General features: G+C 38.1%; 1 protein-coding gene across 2 annotated transcripts in view; it reads right to left on the reverse strand.

Moving 5' to 3' along the window:
- Positions 1 to 266: 266 nt before the first annotated feature.
- PTCHD4 (patched domain containing 4) overlaps positions 267 to 21,265 on the reverse strand; it is a 76,552-nt gene continuing 55,553 nt past the window's right edge. For both annotated transcript variants that reach the window (XM_070956727.1, XM_070956726.1), the window contains exon 3: positions 267 to 1,900. In XM_070956727.1, the coding sequence (XP_070812828.1) occupies positions 267 to 1,900 (1,634 nt within the window). The remainder of the gene's footprint in view (positions 1,901 to 21,265) is intronic.

The raw sequence follows: 21,265 nt of genomic DNA on the forward strand, positions 1-21,265 counted from the left end.
GCATTCCCCTCAGTGAAGTCATAGGATTAAAAGGAGAAACTTTTTGGAGGAATTTTTACCCCCTCTCTCATTTCTTTTCTTTTTTTTTTTTAATGGTTATTACTTTAACAACACATTCACCTCCATGGATCATATATGCTCCTTCCTTGGGCTTCCTTTGTCTTGCTTCGCAGGGGCCAGCACAAGCAGTGGAGATCTTTACTTTCCTTGTAGCTCCGTGTAACATTTTTTCAGTACTAAAAAACCCACATATTTTTATTTGACTTTCAGACTGCTGTCACATGGTCAGGATTTTCTTGAATTTCAATACATTCAATTTCTTCTCGCTCCTTTCGTTTGGCTCGTTTCTTTTTCTTGTGGTGTTTTTTGGACGGTGGGAAGAATGTTAGGAAGACAGGTAAAATAACAAAACAGTGCAGAAGTATGCAACTGCCAGTGAGCAGCAAGCATTTGAACAGTGTGAAGGTCAAGTTTGAAGGCACAAAAAGGAGGGGGACCAACCCAATAAGAAAAGATGTAACATTTTGCAAAATTGCTGTTCCATGTTCTTGGAGTGAACTTTTTATACACTGAGTTCTGGTATGCTCAGTTGCTAGTACAAATGTGTAAAGCAGGGGTGCACAGTGATCTATGGAAAAATTCAAAGTATAAATAAGGCACAATATAGAAATGCAATCCATGTCTACATTCCATAAAGTCATTAAGCCCAGGACACCCAATTCTATTGAGGTGACAGTGAGAATTAACCAAAAATTCCCCAGAGGGTGAATAACAAGGAAGAATGTAAGTAACAAGACCAGCAAGATGCCAAAACTTGAGATCAAGACAGGCATAATTACTGAGAGACTGTACTGGTCCATGAAGACAAAAGTAGGGTTAAAGACAATGAACTTGATGCTTTGTTTCAGGGACAATGGTCTGAGTTTCTCCAATAATTCTATAATATCGCTTTGTGTTTTTTCACTAGTCCTAGCTACAAGATACATACGGGAAGCAATAATGTTATTTCCATTCGCAGACTTGGAGAAAATGATATCATTTTTAAAGTGTTGAAACTCAGACTTTCTTAAAAAGGAGTTTTGGAGGATGCTAAGGAAGTCACTTTTATTGGTTGCAGTGATATTCCCAGCTCTCAGATACTGGTAATATTGTTGAAGCCAGGAGAGTGTGTTGAAGCCTTCAGTCAGTTTCTTTAGGTCATCTTGGACAGTGCCATTCCAGTACTCAAGAGGTTCATAGATATAAAATCCTATCACTGGGCTATAATTGCTGAAGTATTTCTGTTGAATAACAGCATAGGACACACTTGGAGAATCACTAGAAAGCAAATTGATAATATTGACCCCATCACTGATTTGCAGGCAGCCCATAAAGGAGAAAGAAGCATAAATGAGATACAGTATCACTACAAATGGCTTAACATAGATATTAGTAATCCATTCATTGTAATGCTCCCTTACAAAATGCTGGATAAAGTGATTCTGGTACGGGTCAGTTTCATGATGAGAAGGCTGCTGGTGCCCATCACTCATCATGGTTTGGAACCAAACGGGTTTCCTTTCCAGATATTCTGCAGAGGGGATTTTACAGCAGAAGATACTGTGGTAACGATTCTGCTCCAGCTGCCCAGCAAACACCAGGCAGGAGCCAAAGAAAGAGAAGATGTAGAAGTAGTTCAACAGGATGGAGATGCACATGTTCTGGCAGAAGACTTTCACAGCCTCAATGTTGGTGAAAGGACTGGCACCCATGCCAAAGGCTATGAAGTACAAGGAGCTTGTCATGGTGTAGGAAACCATTACATCCGAATAGGCGTCTGCAACCCTGTCTTTAAATGGTAAATTTTCTCTGGTTCGACGCCATCCCGACAGAAGCTCAAATACTCCTTTGGTTCCATGACCTAAACAAGGACAATGAGGAAATATGTTAATTTATTTTCACTGAATATCACATTTTCTTTTTTAATTCTATTTAACAGAGTAACTGAGTTGGAAGGGACCTCGGAGGTCTTCTAATCCAACCCCTTGTACCATTTCAAATATATAAATATTCAATTTATAATGTAACTTTTAACTTTTTATTAATCTTTAAAGTTGTTAAGTTTAACAATTTATAACTGATTACTGTATAGAGTAAATTAAACATGCAGTCTAGATAGCAATTAGTTATATTTAATCCACTGTTAATCCCCTCCCCCATACACACATCTCATTTTATTGTCAAAAGTTTGGTCAACAGAAACTAAAAATCAATACTTTAGCTGCCAACGTAAGACAATATTGATGTCCTTATCCTCTTATTAGCGCTTTGTGGTCCAGTCCTTTAAGCAGGATTCCACAAAGGTCCATGGTCCCTGTTGCTTCCTCCCATCAGATGAAAATCTCTATCTTCTCTTTGAGGCAAATGAATGAGGTGATAAACTAGGGGTGTGGAACTGTAGCCTTTCTGATAGTGCCAAATCTCAGCTCCCAGAAGCCTTCACTTCCAGTCAGCCAAACTGGCTGGGGCTGGCAAGAGCTAGTATTCAGCAACTTCCCAAGAGCTCCCAGTCCCTTGGAATACAAAAGTCTATGGTTTGTAAAGTTGTTTGTGAAATTGATGGAGTTTAAAGAATTTGGACATGCAGGAATCTACTTGTCAGAGTTCTGGCACCTCTAATAGTCATGCCAGGAAGGATTTTATGCAATTGTTCTTCATGAGGCTGGGTCTGTTGAAAATAGATCATCACTATATCTTCCCACCTGAGCAAACAGTGGGAGGAACAAGGCAAAAAGGATAACAAACTTTGTATGGCTTGTCCTCTTTTTCTGTCTATGTTAGGAAAACACAACTTGTTAGCAACAGGAGGAGATGTAAATCAGTGAATGCAAAAAATATAAGAAACTTTAATTCTCCTTCAGTATCTTATGTATGAAGCTTGACCAATCATGCAAGCACTCTAACTAATATTTCTTAGCATAACAGTGTTGTACAATTATTTTCAATGAACCACAAGCATATGTACTTGTGCAGTGATGGCTAATCTTTTCGGCACCAAGTGCCGAAACTGGAGTGAGGGTGCACACACGCGCTGGAGTGCTGGAACCTGGAAGAGAGCAGCTGGCCAGTGCGCATGCGCACGGCAGCCAGCTGCTCTCTTCCGGGTTCCGTCATGCGCATGTGTGCCAGAAACCAGAAGAGAGCAGCTGGCCAGTGTGCATGTGTGCAACGGAACCCAGAAGAGCAGCTGGCGACAGCGCACATGCCCACAGAGAGGGTTCTGCGTGCCATAGGTTCTCCACCATGGCACTAGTGTAAGGAAGGGCACTGCTCATTTTAAATCAACAGTAGCTTTCCCATTGATTTCAATGGAAGCTAAACAAAATAGGTAGCACTACAACATAGTTCTGTCTTCCTAGTTGTTAGTTTGTTGTTTGTTAAATGGAGTATTAGTTGTTCTTTGGGAAGTAGATTAATTAAGTTTAGAATTTTTAAAACCAGGTTATTAGGCACAGCTGGATGGGGCAAAGAAAACCAGCTGGAAAGTAAAATGAGCTTATTTTGATTGTCCAAGAAAAAAATAAAAATAAATTATTTAAATAAGTGCAAGGTTAATTAGTCAGAAAAGCAACAGATTTCTTGGTTTAGAAAACATAATTCCAATTAAGTATCATTCATCACAAACTTGTTAAAAGGCTTGGGCAAGGTTAGTAAAACTCAGTATGCTGAAACTTCATTGCTGCATTGCAACACTTCAAAAATTAAACTGAAGATACTGAAGATTAAGCACAACAGCCAACTTTCATTCAAGGATTCTCAAACTTAAGTATAAAAACAGATGCCTAACTTCCTGAAGATATTATTGTGGACATGATGAAAGTGTCTTAGGATTGTTTCTCTCATACACTAGTTGTAATATAAACATCACAGTACATACATAATTCATTTAAATATACACATATCAGACATGAAATAGTAAATGCTACCATGGAATAAATTTCTACAAATGCTACATCAGGACTATACAGCAATAGCTTCCTTAATAGAAACAGACAAAATATTTCATTAATTAATTAATTATATTTATATACCGCCCTTCTCCCGAAGGACTCAGGGCAGTGAACAGCCAAAAGCAAATACATGAATATAAAAATTAAAAAACAATTTAAAACCAGATTAAATACTTTGGCCCATAATTTAAAACATCCCATTAAAATCCAATTTAAAATTTAAAACCGTTTCATCTTTGAAATCCAATCCTAACAAAGAAATTTGGATTGATGTTTTAGCCTATCCATAAAAAAATAACTAACGGTGGGTAAGATAGGACTAATATGCAGAAATGTTAAGAAGAGTGTATATTTTGTCAGAATGACTTTACTTAGTAAAAATGTTAACATTAATACTCAGCAACTAACTCAGCTGCAATTTATATCACAGTGGGTTTCTTGTATGTCATTATTCCCATTATTATCCCTGAATCATGCTGACAGGCTACTCTATCAGTAGCCCAACATTTTAGAATATTCTTTAATCAAGTTGAAAAAAAGCAAGGATGTTTGCCCCCCCCCCCCCATTCCCTATATATTGTTGATAGGAAAACAGCAGGGGTACTTAAAAGTAAAAAGAAGAAATGCCCATTCTTTCTCTAAAAGGGGGTGGGGTGGGAATCACTCATCCCTGGCCCTGACATCCAGACCACAGTGTTTCATAAGGGTAGATCAAGTAGACTGCCTGGCTTCTTTGGAGATGTCCTGAAGAGGAAGGTCTCTAAATCAGGCAGTGGCTTTAATAGAGTGCCCTTTAATGTAAATTGGAACTGAGAAGGTAGCGAGCTTAACTGGTAACACCAAAAACATTCACAGACCAATGGGAGAAACAGAGCCCACATTGTTTCCCACAGTGACAAACGTATAACTGATCCGACCTGAGAAAAGGCATATTCCTTTTATAAGTCAACAGTGCAGAATGGATTTCAGTAGCAGGTTAGGTTAGAAAGAAATACTGCCAGAACAATGGCTTGAGGTCTACTGAAGATAGAAACAAACTAGGGAACAAGGGACGTATTATTTTTAAACCAGAACTGATAAAGTGGATCCATCAATGAATACAATGATTATGGGCTGCTTAGTGGACAGATGTAGCTGACACAAAGTACAAAGTCTTTCAAATGAGAAGATCAAGAGTAAAATTAGCCATACTGTAGATTCAAACAGTTTAGCACATAGCTGGGAAAGCACTCCCAAAAGGCTCCAAGGAGGAACCAAACTGCAGAGGACAATATATGATTTTTTAGAGTTAGGCTATACCACTTTGTAAAACTACCCCTCCCACTCAATACAAACATGTCATCCTAATTTAACTCCTACATCACTTTAGCTTTTCTATGCATTTAATCAAGTGAAATGTAATTCACTAAAGCTAATGCTTTTTAATATATTTGTTAGCAAGAAAAAATGCTTACACCGTCTATATCACTCTGGTGAGCCAAGAGTACCTGAAACACCATGTAGAATCTAGTCTATAGTCTTAGACTATTAGATTCTTTAGTATCAGATGGCTGAAGGAAGCTAAATATCTCCTGGAATAGTTTTGCATGCTCTACAATCTGTTTTTTCATGGAGAATCTGAATAATGCAATCAAATATATGGCGATTATATAACAGAATATTTTGATTTTCTAGTAATGAATCTTCCAGATGAAACAGGACACGTACTTGCCACCTAAATCTTTCCATGGACCTCCCTGCCATAAACGTCAACCCAGATTAATAGCCCAATTTAAGAGCTAGATCTCATTCCTACTATAAGCCTTTCACTGCTTTTTGGAAGTACTTTTGACTCTAATTTTGACTCTAAGAGAGATTTTCCCACCCATCTCCTCCCGCTTATGACTGAAACATATAACCTTGTTGCTGGTATCCTTACGATTTATATTGACTGTTTCCTAATATGATTCAATTGCTTATTTGTACCTTATGATTCTTGGTGAATGTATCTTTTCTTTTATGTACACCGGGAGCATATACACTAAAGACAAATTCCTTATGTGTCCAATCACACTTGGCCAATAAAGAATTCTATTCTATTCTATTCTATTCTATTCTATTCTATTCTATTCTATTCTATTCTATTCTATTCTATTCTATTCTATTCTATTCTATTCTATTCTATTCTTCAATAACCAGCTTTTCTGACTCTATCATGGGTCAAATTACCATGGGTCAATCTCCACATGGAAACTTCTTATCTAGGATTACTAAATTTTTAAAGTCCTCAACTTACAACCACAATTGGGACCAAATTTCTTTTGCTATGTCAGGTGGTTGTTAAGTGAGTTGCATCAAATTTTATGAACTTTCTTGCTATGGTTGTCAAGCAATCACTGCTGTTTTTGAGTTAAATGAGGTCATTAGGTGAATCTAGCTTCCCTCATTGACTTTGCTTGAAAGCCAGCTGGAAAGGTTGCAAATGACCCTGAAACACTGCAACTTAAATACATGCTGATTACCAAGCATTAAATTTTAATCATGTGACTGGGGATACTGCAACGGTCATAAGGACCAGTTGTAAGGCACTTTTTTCAGTGCCATTGCAATTTCAAACAGTAACTAAATGAAAGGTAACTAAAGTCAAGGACTACCTGTCCTGGAATAGGATACTTTGCTCTCCCTTTTATTTGTTATGAAATCAATCACCTATTCATGACTTCTGGAAGAGAGAATTCCTCAGCATAAGATGTAAAAAGTAGATGTGCTGCAGTCAGCTTTCCTACTACCAGAACAGAGAGTTCTATAGAGAATCCATTCTTATGACATTTACAGTCCTATCAATCTCCAGCCAACTCTGTCTTCACTTTCTACAGTACAGATGTGGGTAGAGAGCAGGAGCTGATGATATATAAAGCCAAGGACTTCAGTTCCAAAATAGGAACTGGTTATATTTGGAAATCAGGCCAAAGATTCTGGTGTAAGGACAGGCATCATCTCACACTGGACTTACCGTGCTTCCTGAGAGCCAACCAAGCATTTGGATTTGAGTCAAGTTTGAAATGGATTAGTATCAAAGCTTTACATAAACGTGAAGTGAGAAATCTCAGATCTCTGGTAGTCATGTAAGGACCTGGTTTTAAGAGAGCATAAAGATGAAAGGAGAAGCAATTCCACTAAATCTGTGGCATGAAATTCTGGCAATGGGTTAGCATCTTGACCTTCTCTGAAGCAAGATCTTTCTCCCAGAACTATGCCATGATATTTTATTACAACAAAAGGCTCCAAGAGAAACAAGAAGAGAAAAATATATCAAGTTACTAACTTAATTATAGAAAAAAAAGTAGATATAATAATAGTGAGGAAACCAAAAATGGATAACCACAAATAATACTTTTTGTGAAATTATTATCATGGCAGAGAAAAAGCAACTGAAAGATTGTTTATAAACTGCTACAAAATTCTAGAATACTGGTATTCTACAGAGACTGTATAAAACCATTTAAAATTTGGTTTAATAAAGTATAAATGCATTTCTCGTGTGCAAGGCTTCATTGTTGCCATTCATAATGTTTTCCATTGTTTTATAGCTTAATTTAAAATGGGTATTAGCTATAATTTTTTAAACTAATAAACATCAAGTAATATGAGAATTATATACTGTTCCATCCTATGTGTTATAAAGTGCTGAATTGAGTAACAGATTAACAGCAATAGCTTTAGTTAGACTTACATCCTTGTTTTACATGAAAAGATATCAATATTTCAATTTTATCTTTTGATTAACACCACTCCATCTTATTCAAGGTTATCAGTGTTTGCCTAAGAGAAAGATCTTCATTTTTAGTTCAAAATCGGTTTGTAGACTCTCTATTCATGAAGTCCTCTTTAATTAGGTTGTATATTTGAAATAAATATGTAGCAAAATGAAGGAAATAAAAAGGTACTTTAATTTCATCACCAACAAAATTATTCAGGCTTGTTTAGTAATATGCACTGCTGAACACTTTCTTTGGAAAAACTAATTTTATGGAAAGACTTCACAAATGTATCATGTTTTCCCAAAAATAAGACCTTGTCTTATATTTTTTTGAACCCTGAGATAAGCGCTTGGCCTTATTGCCATGCGCTCAAAAGCCCGATTGGGCTTATTATCAGGGGATGTCTTATTTTGGGGAAAACAGGGTAGGTTTAACAAAAACCAAGTGAAGCTATAATAATATTTCTGAAAACAATTTCTTAATGCAATGTAACTTCTTCTCAATCTGTTTGGCAACTTCCTAGTCCTGCAAAGAAGGATGAATTTGTCAGTTTCATTAAAAAAAACTTTTCTCATTTATTCTAATATCATTCTAAGTATCATCAGAAAAATGAACTGATTTGTCTACCTTCTGCACTAGCAAAGTCAACAGCTACCTCAGCAGAAAGACTAGTGTGGCTGCCATGAGCTTCTACAGAGGATGAGACTGTCATAAAAAAAGAAATGGAAAATCCAATTCATCATCACCAACATGGTTGAATACAAAGAAACTCCATCAGATTTTTTAAAATATAAAGCTCAAGCCTGGATGAATATGTCTGTCAGTATCTCTTATTCCCACTTTAAAAAAGATCACTGGTTATTTCTATTTTGAAGATATTTATGAATTTCAGTAAAGTTTATCAAAAACAAAGGGAATAAAAATTTCACCTATCCCCTATACTTTTCCTGGAAATTGCAGCAAAACTGTCATAGGAAATGCACCATGAATCCATTCCCACGGATTTCCAAACTGTATATTATCTATGTCGTATTTATTTATTTACAGGACTTTTAAGGCTGCCTGTCCCAGTGGCTCTAGGCAGCTCACAACAATCCATAAAAATATAATTAAAAACAAAAGTAACCTTCCCCCCAGGTGCCAGATCAATTGTCCTCACATTTCCATTCCCCCCCCCATCCCTGCCTGATGCTTGGGGGGAAAACCAGGTGTTCACAGCCCTCTGGATGAGGCTGCTGGGGACAAGAACAAGTGAATACTGAAATATTTTAAAAAGCCTGTGGAAAGGGCATTGTTTGCAATACAGTAACAGGGTATGATATGTATGCTGGAATAGTAGAGGTATTGTTCCAATTTGGAATTATGTACACATTTTTATTTGGGCATTTTACAATTAGATTTCAAGCTATTTTTTTCTCATTTAATTAACTCACATAGTCTACTAGTAGTATACAAAATGAATAAATAGAAATAGGAAGTTAATAGCCTAGCACAGAGGTCCAGAGTTGACTGAGTCTTCACTGTTAAAATGCTGCTTACTTTATTCTTAGTTGATTACAGGGAAGTATAATTTAGGATAAAGCTCTTCGTTAATTTGGTCTAGATCAATTTTCTGAGTGAAATGGTAGACTATGCATAAATTCCTATTTTGAAGTTATCATGCCCTACTCTATTCTGTCAGCCTCACTCTGTGTGTGTGGGGAGGGGGGAGGGGGAGACCCTTCCAAAATTATGATCTCCTCAACACAAATACATATTGTAAATTATAGACAGATCAAATGATAGGATTCTTGCTTGATAGGTCTGTTGATCTCTTGGCTGTTCAATATTTCAGTTTAAAGAGAAAAAGAATAGATGTCCATTCTCTTATGCAGAGAAAGCCAAAGGGGCCATGAAGAATAGTATCCAGAGGAGGATGGGTCACTGGTATCTATGAGAGGGCTCAAAAAAGGCAAGGCAGTATCACAGCAGCAAAATTGAAATAGAGTTTTGACTATGCTACTGCAATCACCATCTTGTCTTTTCTGACACCCCCACCAGGACCTCTCATGGACACTGGTGGAGGGAGTGTTTTGCACAGACTGATTGGCCTAATGGAGTTGGGAAGATCACCATTTCTAATTGTGTCATCTCCAGGCTTGTCCTGGGTACTCTAGATTGTCTACATGGGAAGTTTTCTGTTAGGAGAAGAAAAACACTACTTTCAAACTGGAACAACTGAGGACTATCTAAGGGATGAGGACACGTCCCACAAAAATGCTTAGCGTATTGCCTTTATGTTTGCAATAAGCAGGACACAAAGCCAAGCCCTTAGTATCACCTTGAGGTGGCTCAGATTCAGATGAGGCTCTGCCAAACCTTCTAAGCCTTCTGTTGTTTGCAGCTTTTTTTCCCCCTGAATCATCATTTTTCCAGCACAGCTAACCATATTGCTTCTTGTACCATCCAAATGTACAAGTTAAGCAAATGTTTGCTTAAGAAGCAAATTAAGTCATGACCTAATTTATTTTGACCTATTCATTTTGGACAGCCTAATCTTAACCTGATTTACTTGATTAGACATGACTCAGATCAACCCAAATGGCTCAACCTGATTTATTTGTGTGACCTGATTTACTTCACTGGGATCTGTCCAATATAGGTTTCATCTTTCGCTGAAGGATCTTAAGTTCCAATTATTGCATAATTGAATATTTATAGAGAATTATCATCATCACCAGCCGTTTAAACATTGCTACTTCAACTATGACAAAATGTGTACCATCCATTAAATACCTCTCAGATTGCTATATAAGATATAAAAAACCCATGATGCATTAGAAATCACAGGTAGTCCTGGACTTATGGCCATTCATTTAATGACCAAAGTTATGACAGCATTGGAAAAAATTATGGTTGATTCTTGACCATTGTAGCATCTCTGGTCACACGATCAAAATTTGGATGCTTCGAAGTTGGCATGTATTATGTGATAGTTATTTGCAATCTTTGCAAGGGGCTTCTGACAAGCAAAGTCAATGGAGGAAGCTGGATTCACTTAATGACTGCAGCAAAAAGGTCATAAAATCAGATCCAATTGATTTAATTACTGCATTGGTTAACAGTGGAAACTCTGATCCAGGTTGTAGTCATAAGTCAAGGACTAACTGTAGGTTAAAACTTTAAAGCATCGAAAGTATAATTCTGTAGTAAATGATTCAGCTGAATGTAAGTGTTAAGAATGTTTTGAATTTTAAATAAGTAGGCCCAAATACCAGGAGTGATATCTATTCATCCCCAAAGGCTAAGACTTGAGGATGAATCGTAGCAATACTCTTTGGCAGACTACTTCTTACATACGCCATGATGGATTGAGGTTGTATCTACATACAAATGGCATGCAGAAAACTCTATGTCAGCAGAAAGCAAATCATTAATCAGGTGGGTCAGAGTAAAGTGGCTTATTATAAGTATGCGGAAACCCTGAGCACACCAGGCCACTTCCTACCAGGATCAAATATATGCTGCATACCTTCTACCAGCTCCAAAGGACTTGGTACAGTACGAGTGGAAAAGACTTCTTTGCAGGTGATCAGAAATTAAGCCTTTCGGTGTTGGGACTAGGAAAAAAAGCTTAACATTTTAGTTTCGACAGTTTGGAGATCAGTATTTCTTCCTTTTCCAGAACTGTGAGGAATAAAGCTCTCCCTTTCTCAGAGTAAAGACAGACAGACCTTATTTCAAACATGTAGCAAATCAGACATTTTGCTATTTCAATATTATGGGTTGAAAATATAACACTGAAAGTGGGAAATTATCTGCATAGGTCAGCAGAGATGTTGAATCTAAGCAGTGTGTGTGTGTGTGTGTGTGTGTGTGTGTGTGTGTGCATGTAGGTGTCTATCAAAATGTGCTAGCAGTGTTTGTGCCTCCTTTGGATTGCAGCTCTTCCTATTGCTCACTCATAATTTCTTATATCCCAGTTTTTGGTCCAAAATTGCTTCCTTCCTTCACCTAAAGCATGTGGATTTAGTTAAAAAGCAAATGTCAGATGTGCTAAATAACCCAGGTAGGCAAGCACTTTGGGTCTAAGAGAACAGCTACTGTGTAGGAGAATGGAAATCAGGGATGATAGAGAGGGAGATAGAGCTGGATTCTTTCACTAATCTTGTAAGTGGTGTTTCTCATTAAAAGTACAGCAATAGCCTGCAATTGTTTCAACAGTTTACCAGGCTTCTGGAGATAAGACATTAAAACCTTGAAAAGAAAGAACCAGAAGATAGATCTGGACCTTCCAACAGATCTCAAACCGAACCACAGGAGACTGGAAAATTCATAGTTTGCAGTAGCTTAACAAAAGGAAAAAGTAAATTCCCATCTCATCTTAATTTTGACTGCTGAAATGAAGAAACCTTAAAACATGTAGAACTTTAAAGGATCTTGAACTCTTCCACTTCTTTCTCCAAATAAATTCTTAGATTCAAGGTTCTTTAATTGCTGGTCTGTCTTATGCACCATTGTTGGATTTCAATATTCTAGTAAACGCAAAGACTGTACATGTCTGATCTTGCAGTTTTGGTTCTGGAATTCTGATACAACACACTGCTTTAAGGGGAAAAGGGAGGGAGTTGGGAATATGTTCCCTTGTCCATCCTCTAAACTGGGAACTTTACTTTGGAAGCTACATGTCTACTTACAGAGCCCAAATGAAGCCAACAGAAATATTTATAGGCTATAATCCCCATTTCAGGAAAACTTTGTAAGGCCTTGCTGTTCAAAGTTGGCTAGATCTTGCCCAAATAATGAGATGCTTTGAAATGCATCCCTTTCTTAATGATACTCTGTGCTAAAATACATCGCAGTCTCATTTATTGAAATTGGATCTTTAAAAATGTTTTGGTTCCTGCTGTATTTATCTTTAAGATGCAGTGAAGCAGAATTGATGTTTTCAGTTACAAATTGATGTCATAGCAAAATGACTAATTTAAAAGGTTAGCTTTTAGCACAGGAACATTAAATGAGATGCAGTAAAATCACATCCAGCAAAAGTACACATCCTTAGTGAAAAAAATCTCTGGGGAAATCTGGAAATCTGCCATAGAACATTGGAATGGTTTTAGTTTAGCTAACCAAGCAGACATTAAGAATCAGAGCAAACTCAAGCAAATAGTATATTTAGGAGAAATGCAACTGATAAACCCATTGGACTTTAAAAATTCCACATTATTTAGTGGTATCGTAAAGTTTGAGGCTATAGTATTACATACTCAAAGAGAAAGTGAATTTTTGACCTGGATTCTGCTCCTTACTCCTTAAATCCCATAGTAACCACCTCTGAATCCAGTTTTGGTATCCATCCCCTCAGACTTGGTATGAACTGTATGCCTTTAAGAAAAATATTTCAGATAATTTGCAACTTTATTAGAAGACTGGCTCAGAAGTGATGTAATTAAAAAGTTGCTCTGTGAGGGAAACCATTTACTAAGATCATCATTATTTGCTAGTTGATGGTGTGCAATTTCAATTCCTAAACTAGGACATCTTGTTTGTAAGATGAAATAACTTCATAAAAAATTATCCATTGTTTAGTTTTAAAAAAATAAAAGTATTGTTCTTCCATTTTGAAAAAAATGCTCATAGTTTTCTGCAGCTTTTTAATATATTGCATGTTTCTATTTTGAATGCTCAGTTTGCACTGAGAAAATACTGCAGCTGATATATGTTCATAAAAGCTGAACTGCCCACGATTTTTTCATGATAGGAAAATCTGTTCTGGATCAATCATAGGAAACCCACATAAATACTCATAGAGGCATTGTGAAATGTCTGCATACTGTGTATTTGTGCACAGATATAGATAAAACCTAAAGCAACCTTCAACTTCTTCTATGTCACAAGTGTGTTTTTACATCTGCTGCAGTCATGGGAACAGCTGGCCTTTGCAGGTGCCATGACTATTGCCAGTTGGGAAATGTTTTTCAAAACTGAATAATTAAAATTTCTATATGAGAATCATCCTGGCAATGAATCACACTAAACTGGATGTTTCTCAACATGAAATCATACACAGGGATGGGATGGTAATGATGCTCAAAAAAACATGTTGCTAAGGATGTGCTTGGTTATATAATTAAAAAAAAAAAGAATAATATATGTTAGAAATAATGAATATGCTACAACAATACATGCACTTTCTTAAGATGCATCTGATACACATGCTGGATAACTGGCATCAGATGTATTACATAATGAAATAAAACATTATATATATTTTAAAACTTACGTGAATAAATATTAAATAAAATAAATTAGGAGTAGATATAAAATCAAATCAAGGAACAGAATCAGTATATTCCATTTAGACAAACAGAGCCTGTGGAACAATGGGAAGATTTATGTAATACTGAAAAAAAGATGTGAAAAAATATTCCCAAAATTCAAAGAGGGAAACCTCCAAGTTGCTTTCAGAAAAAGGTATCTCAATAGCAAGAGACAGATGGAGGATGAAAGGCTTGGGCAAGAAAAAGATGTATGGCAACTTAATTTAGATCTTCAGGGCCAAACAAGAAAGGATGAGGAAAGAGATCTCAATCAACTGTGTCAACAAGAATGGAAATAATAGGGAAACATGTTTTAAGAAGTTCAGTGAAAACATAGGGGACTGCTCAAGACTGATCATAAAAAGGATCCAAAAGAGGCAAATGATATGTAAGAAAAATAAACTGTGCAAAGGCTTGCAGGGTAGCAGATACATATCTAGGAAGGAAATATGGTCAGGAACTGACTTGATTGATAAGGTACAAGAGACAAAACACCAGCTGTTCAATAGGAAGGCTCAAGTCAGGTGCAGATGAAATAACCACTGAATTGTTCAAAGGTTCAAAGACAAAGCTCTTAAAGTGTTTTTTATTAACAAATATGGAACAAGACTGTGTGGTTTCAAGACTGGAAAAGATCAGTTAATGAAGCTGTATTAGAAAAAGAGAGATGAAAAGGAAAGTGCAAACTACTAAACCAATTGTTCTAATTCCTAGCATAAGCCGTAAGTTTAAGATCAAGTCTTTCAAAAAAGAATAAATCCAAACTTGATAAGATACGTATCACTAAAGCCCAATACATTTCGGAAAAAAGAAGGGGGCATAAAATAGGATAGCTAATGTGTGTCTATCTATGTGTGTGTGTGTGTTTATATTAAATTTATATAGCCACCCATCTCACTACTGTGACTCTGGGAAACTTACAAAGTTAGAAATCCTCAAAAACAATACACCACCCACAAACAAAATCATTTGAATCATTAAAAACAATTAAACAATTAAAAACCTGCAGAAGTACCATTCATTTTACTAAAAGCACAACCATTTAGTAGGGTCTACCAACAATACCAGATCCCCTGACCACAGGGCAAAGCCAAGTCTTCAGGCTCTTCTAGAAGGCCAACAAGGTCATTTATTTATTTATTATTTATTTATTTACTTTGTCGCATTTCTATGCCGCCCAACTCCCAAGGGACTCTGGGGGGCTTACAACAAAGAATAAAACAATGCAAACAATCCCATAAAAATGTTAAAAAGAAAAACATTAAAACATTAAAAACTTTAAAAACGTTAAAACACATGCACTCCTATTCGTGGCCGGGTCTTGCAAGATCATTATAATGAGATCAACGGCCCCAGGCCTGCCGGAAGAGCCAGGTCTTCACTGCTTTGCGGAAGGCCAATAGGGTGGGGGCGGTCCGAATCTCAGGAGGTAATTGGTTCCAGAGAGCCAGGGCAGCCACAGAGAAGGCCATCCCCCACGGGCCCGCCAGCCAACATTGTTTAGCTGACGGGACCCAGAGGAGACTGACTCTGTGGGATCTTACCAGTCACTGGGAGCTATGTGGTAGAAGGCGGTCTCAAAGATAGCCTGGCCCTGAGCCATATAGGGCTTTAAAGGTAATGACCAATACCTTGAATGGCACCCGGAGACCAATAGGGAGCCAGTGCAGCTCGTGGAGAATTGGTGTAATGTGGGTGTATCTAGGCGCACCCACTATAACTCGCGCGGCTGCATTCTGGACCAACTGTAGCCTCCGAACACTTTTCAAGGGTAGCCCCATTTTAACATTCTTAAAATGAATGTAATTTCCAATGTACCTAACAGTTTGTGTGGAATCCCTATATGCATTGTGTGTGTGTGTGTGTGTGTGTGTGTGTGTGCATGCATGTGTGTGTCCATGCATGTGTGTGTTGACTTGCAGGTCAAACCAGTTAAAGAGCCTGTAGTACAGTGGACTAAAGCACTGTTATTAACAGATTAACATCTGCTGCTTGCAATTACTGCAAATTCAAATCTCACCGGGCTCAAGGTTGACTCAGCCTTCCATCCTTTCAAAGGTAGGTGAAATGAGGACCCAGATTGTGGGGGCAATAAAATGACTTTGTATATAAATATACAAAAGTATGAAGGCTATTGCTTAACACATTGTAAGCCGCCCTGAGTCTCCAGAGAAGGGCGGCATATAAATTAAAGCAAAAAAAAAAAAAAAACCAGATAGGAAACACAGAATCAAAGGACCAGAAGGCATTTTGGAGGTTTTCTAGTCCTATCCCCTGCCCAAAGCCAGATGAGCTAATTCTATTTTATTGTAAAAATACACTGACAAAATTTTGCAAGTCTGACCAAACATTTCTCCAACTGTCTCTTTTGCAACCCAAGAAACTAGGGAGGATCTCTTCTGAGCCTCCTGTTCCAACCCCTATACAACTGTGGGTTGTGCTATCTCTTATTTGACTATTCCCTTGGTAGCATCTCTTAGTCCAGTCTTCTAAGGTCCAAATATAATAGATGTGATGGATTGTGAGAGAATAAATTTGGAAGACAAGATGAAGAGCCGCAGCCTAGACAATGGTCTAAGAACAAAATCTGAGCCCAAACCAGAAAAATACATTGAGAAAGTATCTCAGAACTGACCCTCCCTGGTTCTCCAGAACATAAAGGTAAGGGAGGGAAAAAGCTCTTTCAGATTTGCAAGATGCTGTCACTGAACCCTACAACACAGGTTGTATTAGTATTAGTTTCCCATCTGGACTGACTCTAAAAGGTCTGGCAGTTGATGTTGTGGGATGATTCTGAACTCAAAATTTATTTTAAAAATACTTTTGTAGAAGATCTGAATGGAGGTTAAGATATTTGCATTAGATCAACTAGTGGATAAAAATTATGAATTTTTATCATTTTCTGTGTTCTTTGTCATCTGCCACCCACTGACAATATTTATAATTACAACATTAATTGACATCTCAATTTGGACTTTTATGCTTTCGGCCTCAGAGACATCTAATTTATTAGAAGGGATCATTACCTCCTTTCAGATCAAAAGATCACAATTGGTCTTTATAAAGATCTGATGTCAATAAATCATTAAAGCCGACATGCAACTTAAGATAAAGGTTGAATCAAATAAAGAACTAGAAACCCCCATGATGGATTAAGGCTTATAATGAAATAAAACAAAACAACCCAAATTTATTGGACTCCACTGAGTTTGTACAGGAAAAAAAGTAATTTTTTGTTGGAGATGCAACCTGCTAAATTCTTCATTAAAATATGTGTTTTTGCAATGTCCTAAAGTTGTTACATTTTGGGAAGAAGTAAGTTACAAAGTTTAATATTTAATATTTTCTAGTGCAACACATTCTTTTGAACCACTTGTATATTACGTGGAAATTGACAGCTGGACCATGGAAACCAATTCTTCAGCATTACAAGAGAATTTATGGCCCAACTAACCAGCAGATTGAAGACCTGGTATTTTATGTATCTTATAACTGAATTGAATAAAGTTCTAAATTTGGCATGGATAATAAAAAGGGTTATTTTTTTATTGAAACTGTTATTTAAAAATTTCAAATTACACACACCTATATTTGTATGAGATGTAAATAATTATGTAAATTATTTATCTTGCATTTCTCCCCCTCTTTTCTCTTTCAAAATATTTTTGAACACCCAATACAGATTATGCTAGAATGTGGAATCTATTAAAGCTAATGGGTCTGCTACAACATCAGAATATTTTTCGGAAGAATCTTTACAATAAGGGAAAAGCTAATGTTATAACTGAGTGTCAGCCCTGGGGCCCATCTTTTTCTTTGGATCTTCAGGGCTGACATACTTAGTGCTGGGGGAAACTGGGAGAGGGGATTGCATGGAGTTGTAGAGATATCTAGTCATAATAAGATTCTTTTCTCTGGAAGTCAAGGACATTCAGCCTGCACCTGGAGTGGCGTGACTGGGAGGCATCTCCCATTGGGAGGGTGCATTGATTGGACCATGTGATGGACATGTGGGTGCAGGGGATGGGACTTGGTCTTTCTTATAGGTGGGAAAAACCTGGGAGCTTTCAGATTCGGGTTTTCCCAGATGTGCCAATATGACATCTCTAATAAAATGGAACTTTGAGGAACTTCTAGCCTCAGAGTCTTTTTTCATTGGGGTGTTACTTGGAACCCTGACACTGAGGTTGGAGAAGCAAATTGATTCTACATGGGAAGGAGACTGAAGCTAGGATGAATATTTCCCCTACAATTTTTTTTACCTTATGTACATTTTAAGAATGGCAGGTTTGGAAGATATAATAATTGGAATCAAAACAGGAAGTAACAAGATTAATAATAGGCAATGTTTAGATAGCATCAGTTTATTGGAAGTAAATTTTGGGTGTGTTACTTGGAACCCTGACATTAACCCGAATCTCCTTTTAAAACCTCAAACAGCTCCCCAACCTCCAGGGCACTGTCCGGGGTCCTGAGCCCCGAACGCTGACCCGATACTGGGCGGCGTGAAGACTCAGGGAGGATGGAGGAGAGAATGGTGACTACTGAGGGAACTACCAGGAACTACGTGGACTGTCGGTGGTTCGATAGTCCACGTTGAAACCATCTACTCCCCTTCCGAATCTGTGGTGGAGGCTACCAAAGTGGAATGCTTACAAGGTGCCTGGCCCAAAGAGCCGGCCCCTTGGCAACCCGCTCAACTGTATCACTCTCTATGGGGCAAGGCTGTGGGAGCCACACCATCCCAGGAGTTGCTGACTGAGGCGATGCTGTGGGAGCCTCAGATGGGGCCGAGCAGAATGGAGCAGACCCAAGCTCTCAAATGAAGAGCACAGAGACCGGCAGATCTCAGCGAATCTCGGGAGTGGGGCTTTCCGTTGCCGATGCAAATCCAGTTGCTGGCAGGTTCGACCAGCTCAGCATGGGCAGCATCACACAACCTCCTATTACCGGCCCACCCAGCTGGGCTCTGGCTCATCCTATATTCACCTTCCAGGGCCAGGGGACTGCAGCAGCACCAAGTGGAGCATTGGCCTCATTTCACTTGGCGTGAAGCAGATCGCACCTTAGCCTTCCCCGTCGGGCCCAGTCTACCAGGATGACAGCTCCTGCTGGAGTTGGAACAGTGCTGCAGCAAGGCCCGTTAGACCAGTCCAGCCAAGCGCTATGAGGACAACCATTGAGACCACCGAGACCCAACACTTTATTGGAAGTAAATAAGATGTCCTCAATGTAAAAAGTACTAAATATTAAACAGGATAAAGATAATATCAACCAACTAATATGCATGTTCAAGAACTAATGGTGGAAGACAGTTTTTTTTCTCTTGAGCTCAAGAATAAAAAGAGTTGAGCAATTTGTTGAACAAGTAAAGAAATTACTTTTGAGAAAAAGCAATAAAATCATGAAAAATAAAAATACTTCAATAACAAAGAGCTAAATAATTAAAGCAATGGTTTCCCCTGTGGTGATGTGTGTGCCTATGAAAGCTGAACACCAAAAATGAAAGAAATAAAATATTTTTGTAGTATACATCTGAGGTGTTACTAAAAGTACCCCGAACTGCAAGAGCTAATCATTTGGCTCTGGATAAAATAAAGAGTACTATATTTCATAACATAAGGATTAGCAAACACAAACGCACATAGTTGGGCATATCATGTGAGCAGATAATGGATCAGGAAAAAGCATTATGCCCGGCAATTTTGGGAGAGATAGAAAAATTGAGAAACAAAAAATATGGTAGATGAAAGCATCAATAAAAATAATGGACTATCCTTACTAGATGGAGCTCAGGATGGGAAGTATCTGTCCATATAGTCAGTAATTGTTCAGCCCAACCTGATGGCATCTAACTCATTACATAAGTAGTGATCATATCTATGAAGCTGCAGAATGCAAGGAATCACAATAGATTTGTTACTACAAGGTTTGGAATTAACAGATGTATTTCTACCTTCAAGACACACACTTAAAACCTTGAAAGTTTATGACTTATACCTTCCAAAAAGTCCATCAAAGTACACTTTATACATAAATCTATGTATGTTCCTCAGAGGCACCACTTTAGATTCATAGGTCTCTTCCAGAATATAGTCAAGGTTAAATTGCAAGGAAAATATATGTTTTAATAGAATTTATTTTTAATACCGTATTTCACCAAAAATAAGATCCTGTCTTATATTTTTTTGAACCCTGAAATAAGTGCTTGGCCTTATTGCCATGTGCTCAAAAGCCTGATTGGGCTTATTATCGGAGGATGTCTTATTTTGAATAAAACAGGGTAGTGTTTAGAAAATGGTGAAATCTCAGAAATACTTACACACTTTCTTGATATGGTATCTCTAACTGATTACCAATAACCCTCATTATCATTATTAGTGGCAAAACTAATTTAACCATTATTGACAACATATTCTTAAATTGTATCAATTTCTAAATGGGACTTTGCAACACCATTGACTGAAATAAGTTTATTTTAGTTGACAGTATTTAATAGTTCAGTGATGAGTATTTTAACCACTAGGTTTTTATCTCATTAGAAGACAGTAGAGTTAGAATATCATTCATATTGGGGAAGGCAATTATCGAGGGCCTACCTCGATGATGGATTTTGGAATCCCGAGAGGTGGCATGCCGCAAAGAGGGGGCTGAGGGGCTTTTTAAAATTGTCTTTGTGTAAATTTTTAAGGGGTTTGGGGAGGGGGTGGGGAGGGAGGGTGATAGGTCAGTCTTGGCACAGGGGCACGAACTGGGAGGTGTGGAGCCGGGTGTGGAGGGGCTTAGTGTAAATAAGGGGTGGGGGGGTTGTGTGGGTTTGGGGGAGAACCCACAGGGGGATGGCCAGTCCGGCTGTTAATGGTGCCATAGGGGGTACGGACTCTGGGGGAAAGGGGACTGTTAGAATGCCCTCTATTGAGGGCTTCTCCATCAATACGCTGAGTGGGAGGGGCAGGTATGGCGGTAGCAGGGTGCCGTATCATGTGGTGGGGGCACGCGCTCGCTATCTCCGAGCGATTGCGTGCCCCAGTCCCCTTAGCTCTTCCCGTTCCTCAGGCTGCTTAGAGTCTCAGGGCCCGAGTCTCCGGCTGATGTTGTGTAATGCCAGGTCCGTAGTAAATAAAGCCCTCCTCATTTGTGATCTTATTCAGGAGGGGGGAGCGGACCTGGCAGGTATTACGGAGACCTGGTTGGGCCATGAGGGGGGGTTTCCCCTTGTGGAGATGTGCCCATCAGG

Source organism: Pituophis catenifer, unplaced genomic scaffold (genome assembly GCF_029215685.1).
Source record: "Pituophis catenifer annectens isolate HBS135680 unplaced genomic scaffold, rPitCat1.0.hap2 SCAF_1, whole genome shotgun sequence".
NCBI classification, from domain to species: Eukaryota; Metazoa; Chordata; class Lepidosauria; order Squamata; family Colubridae; genus Pituophis; species Pituophis catenifer.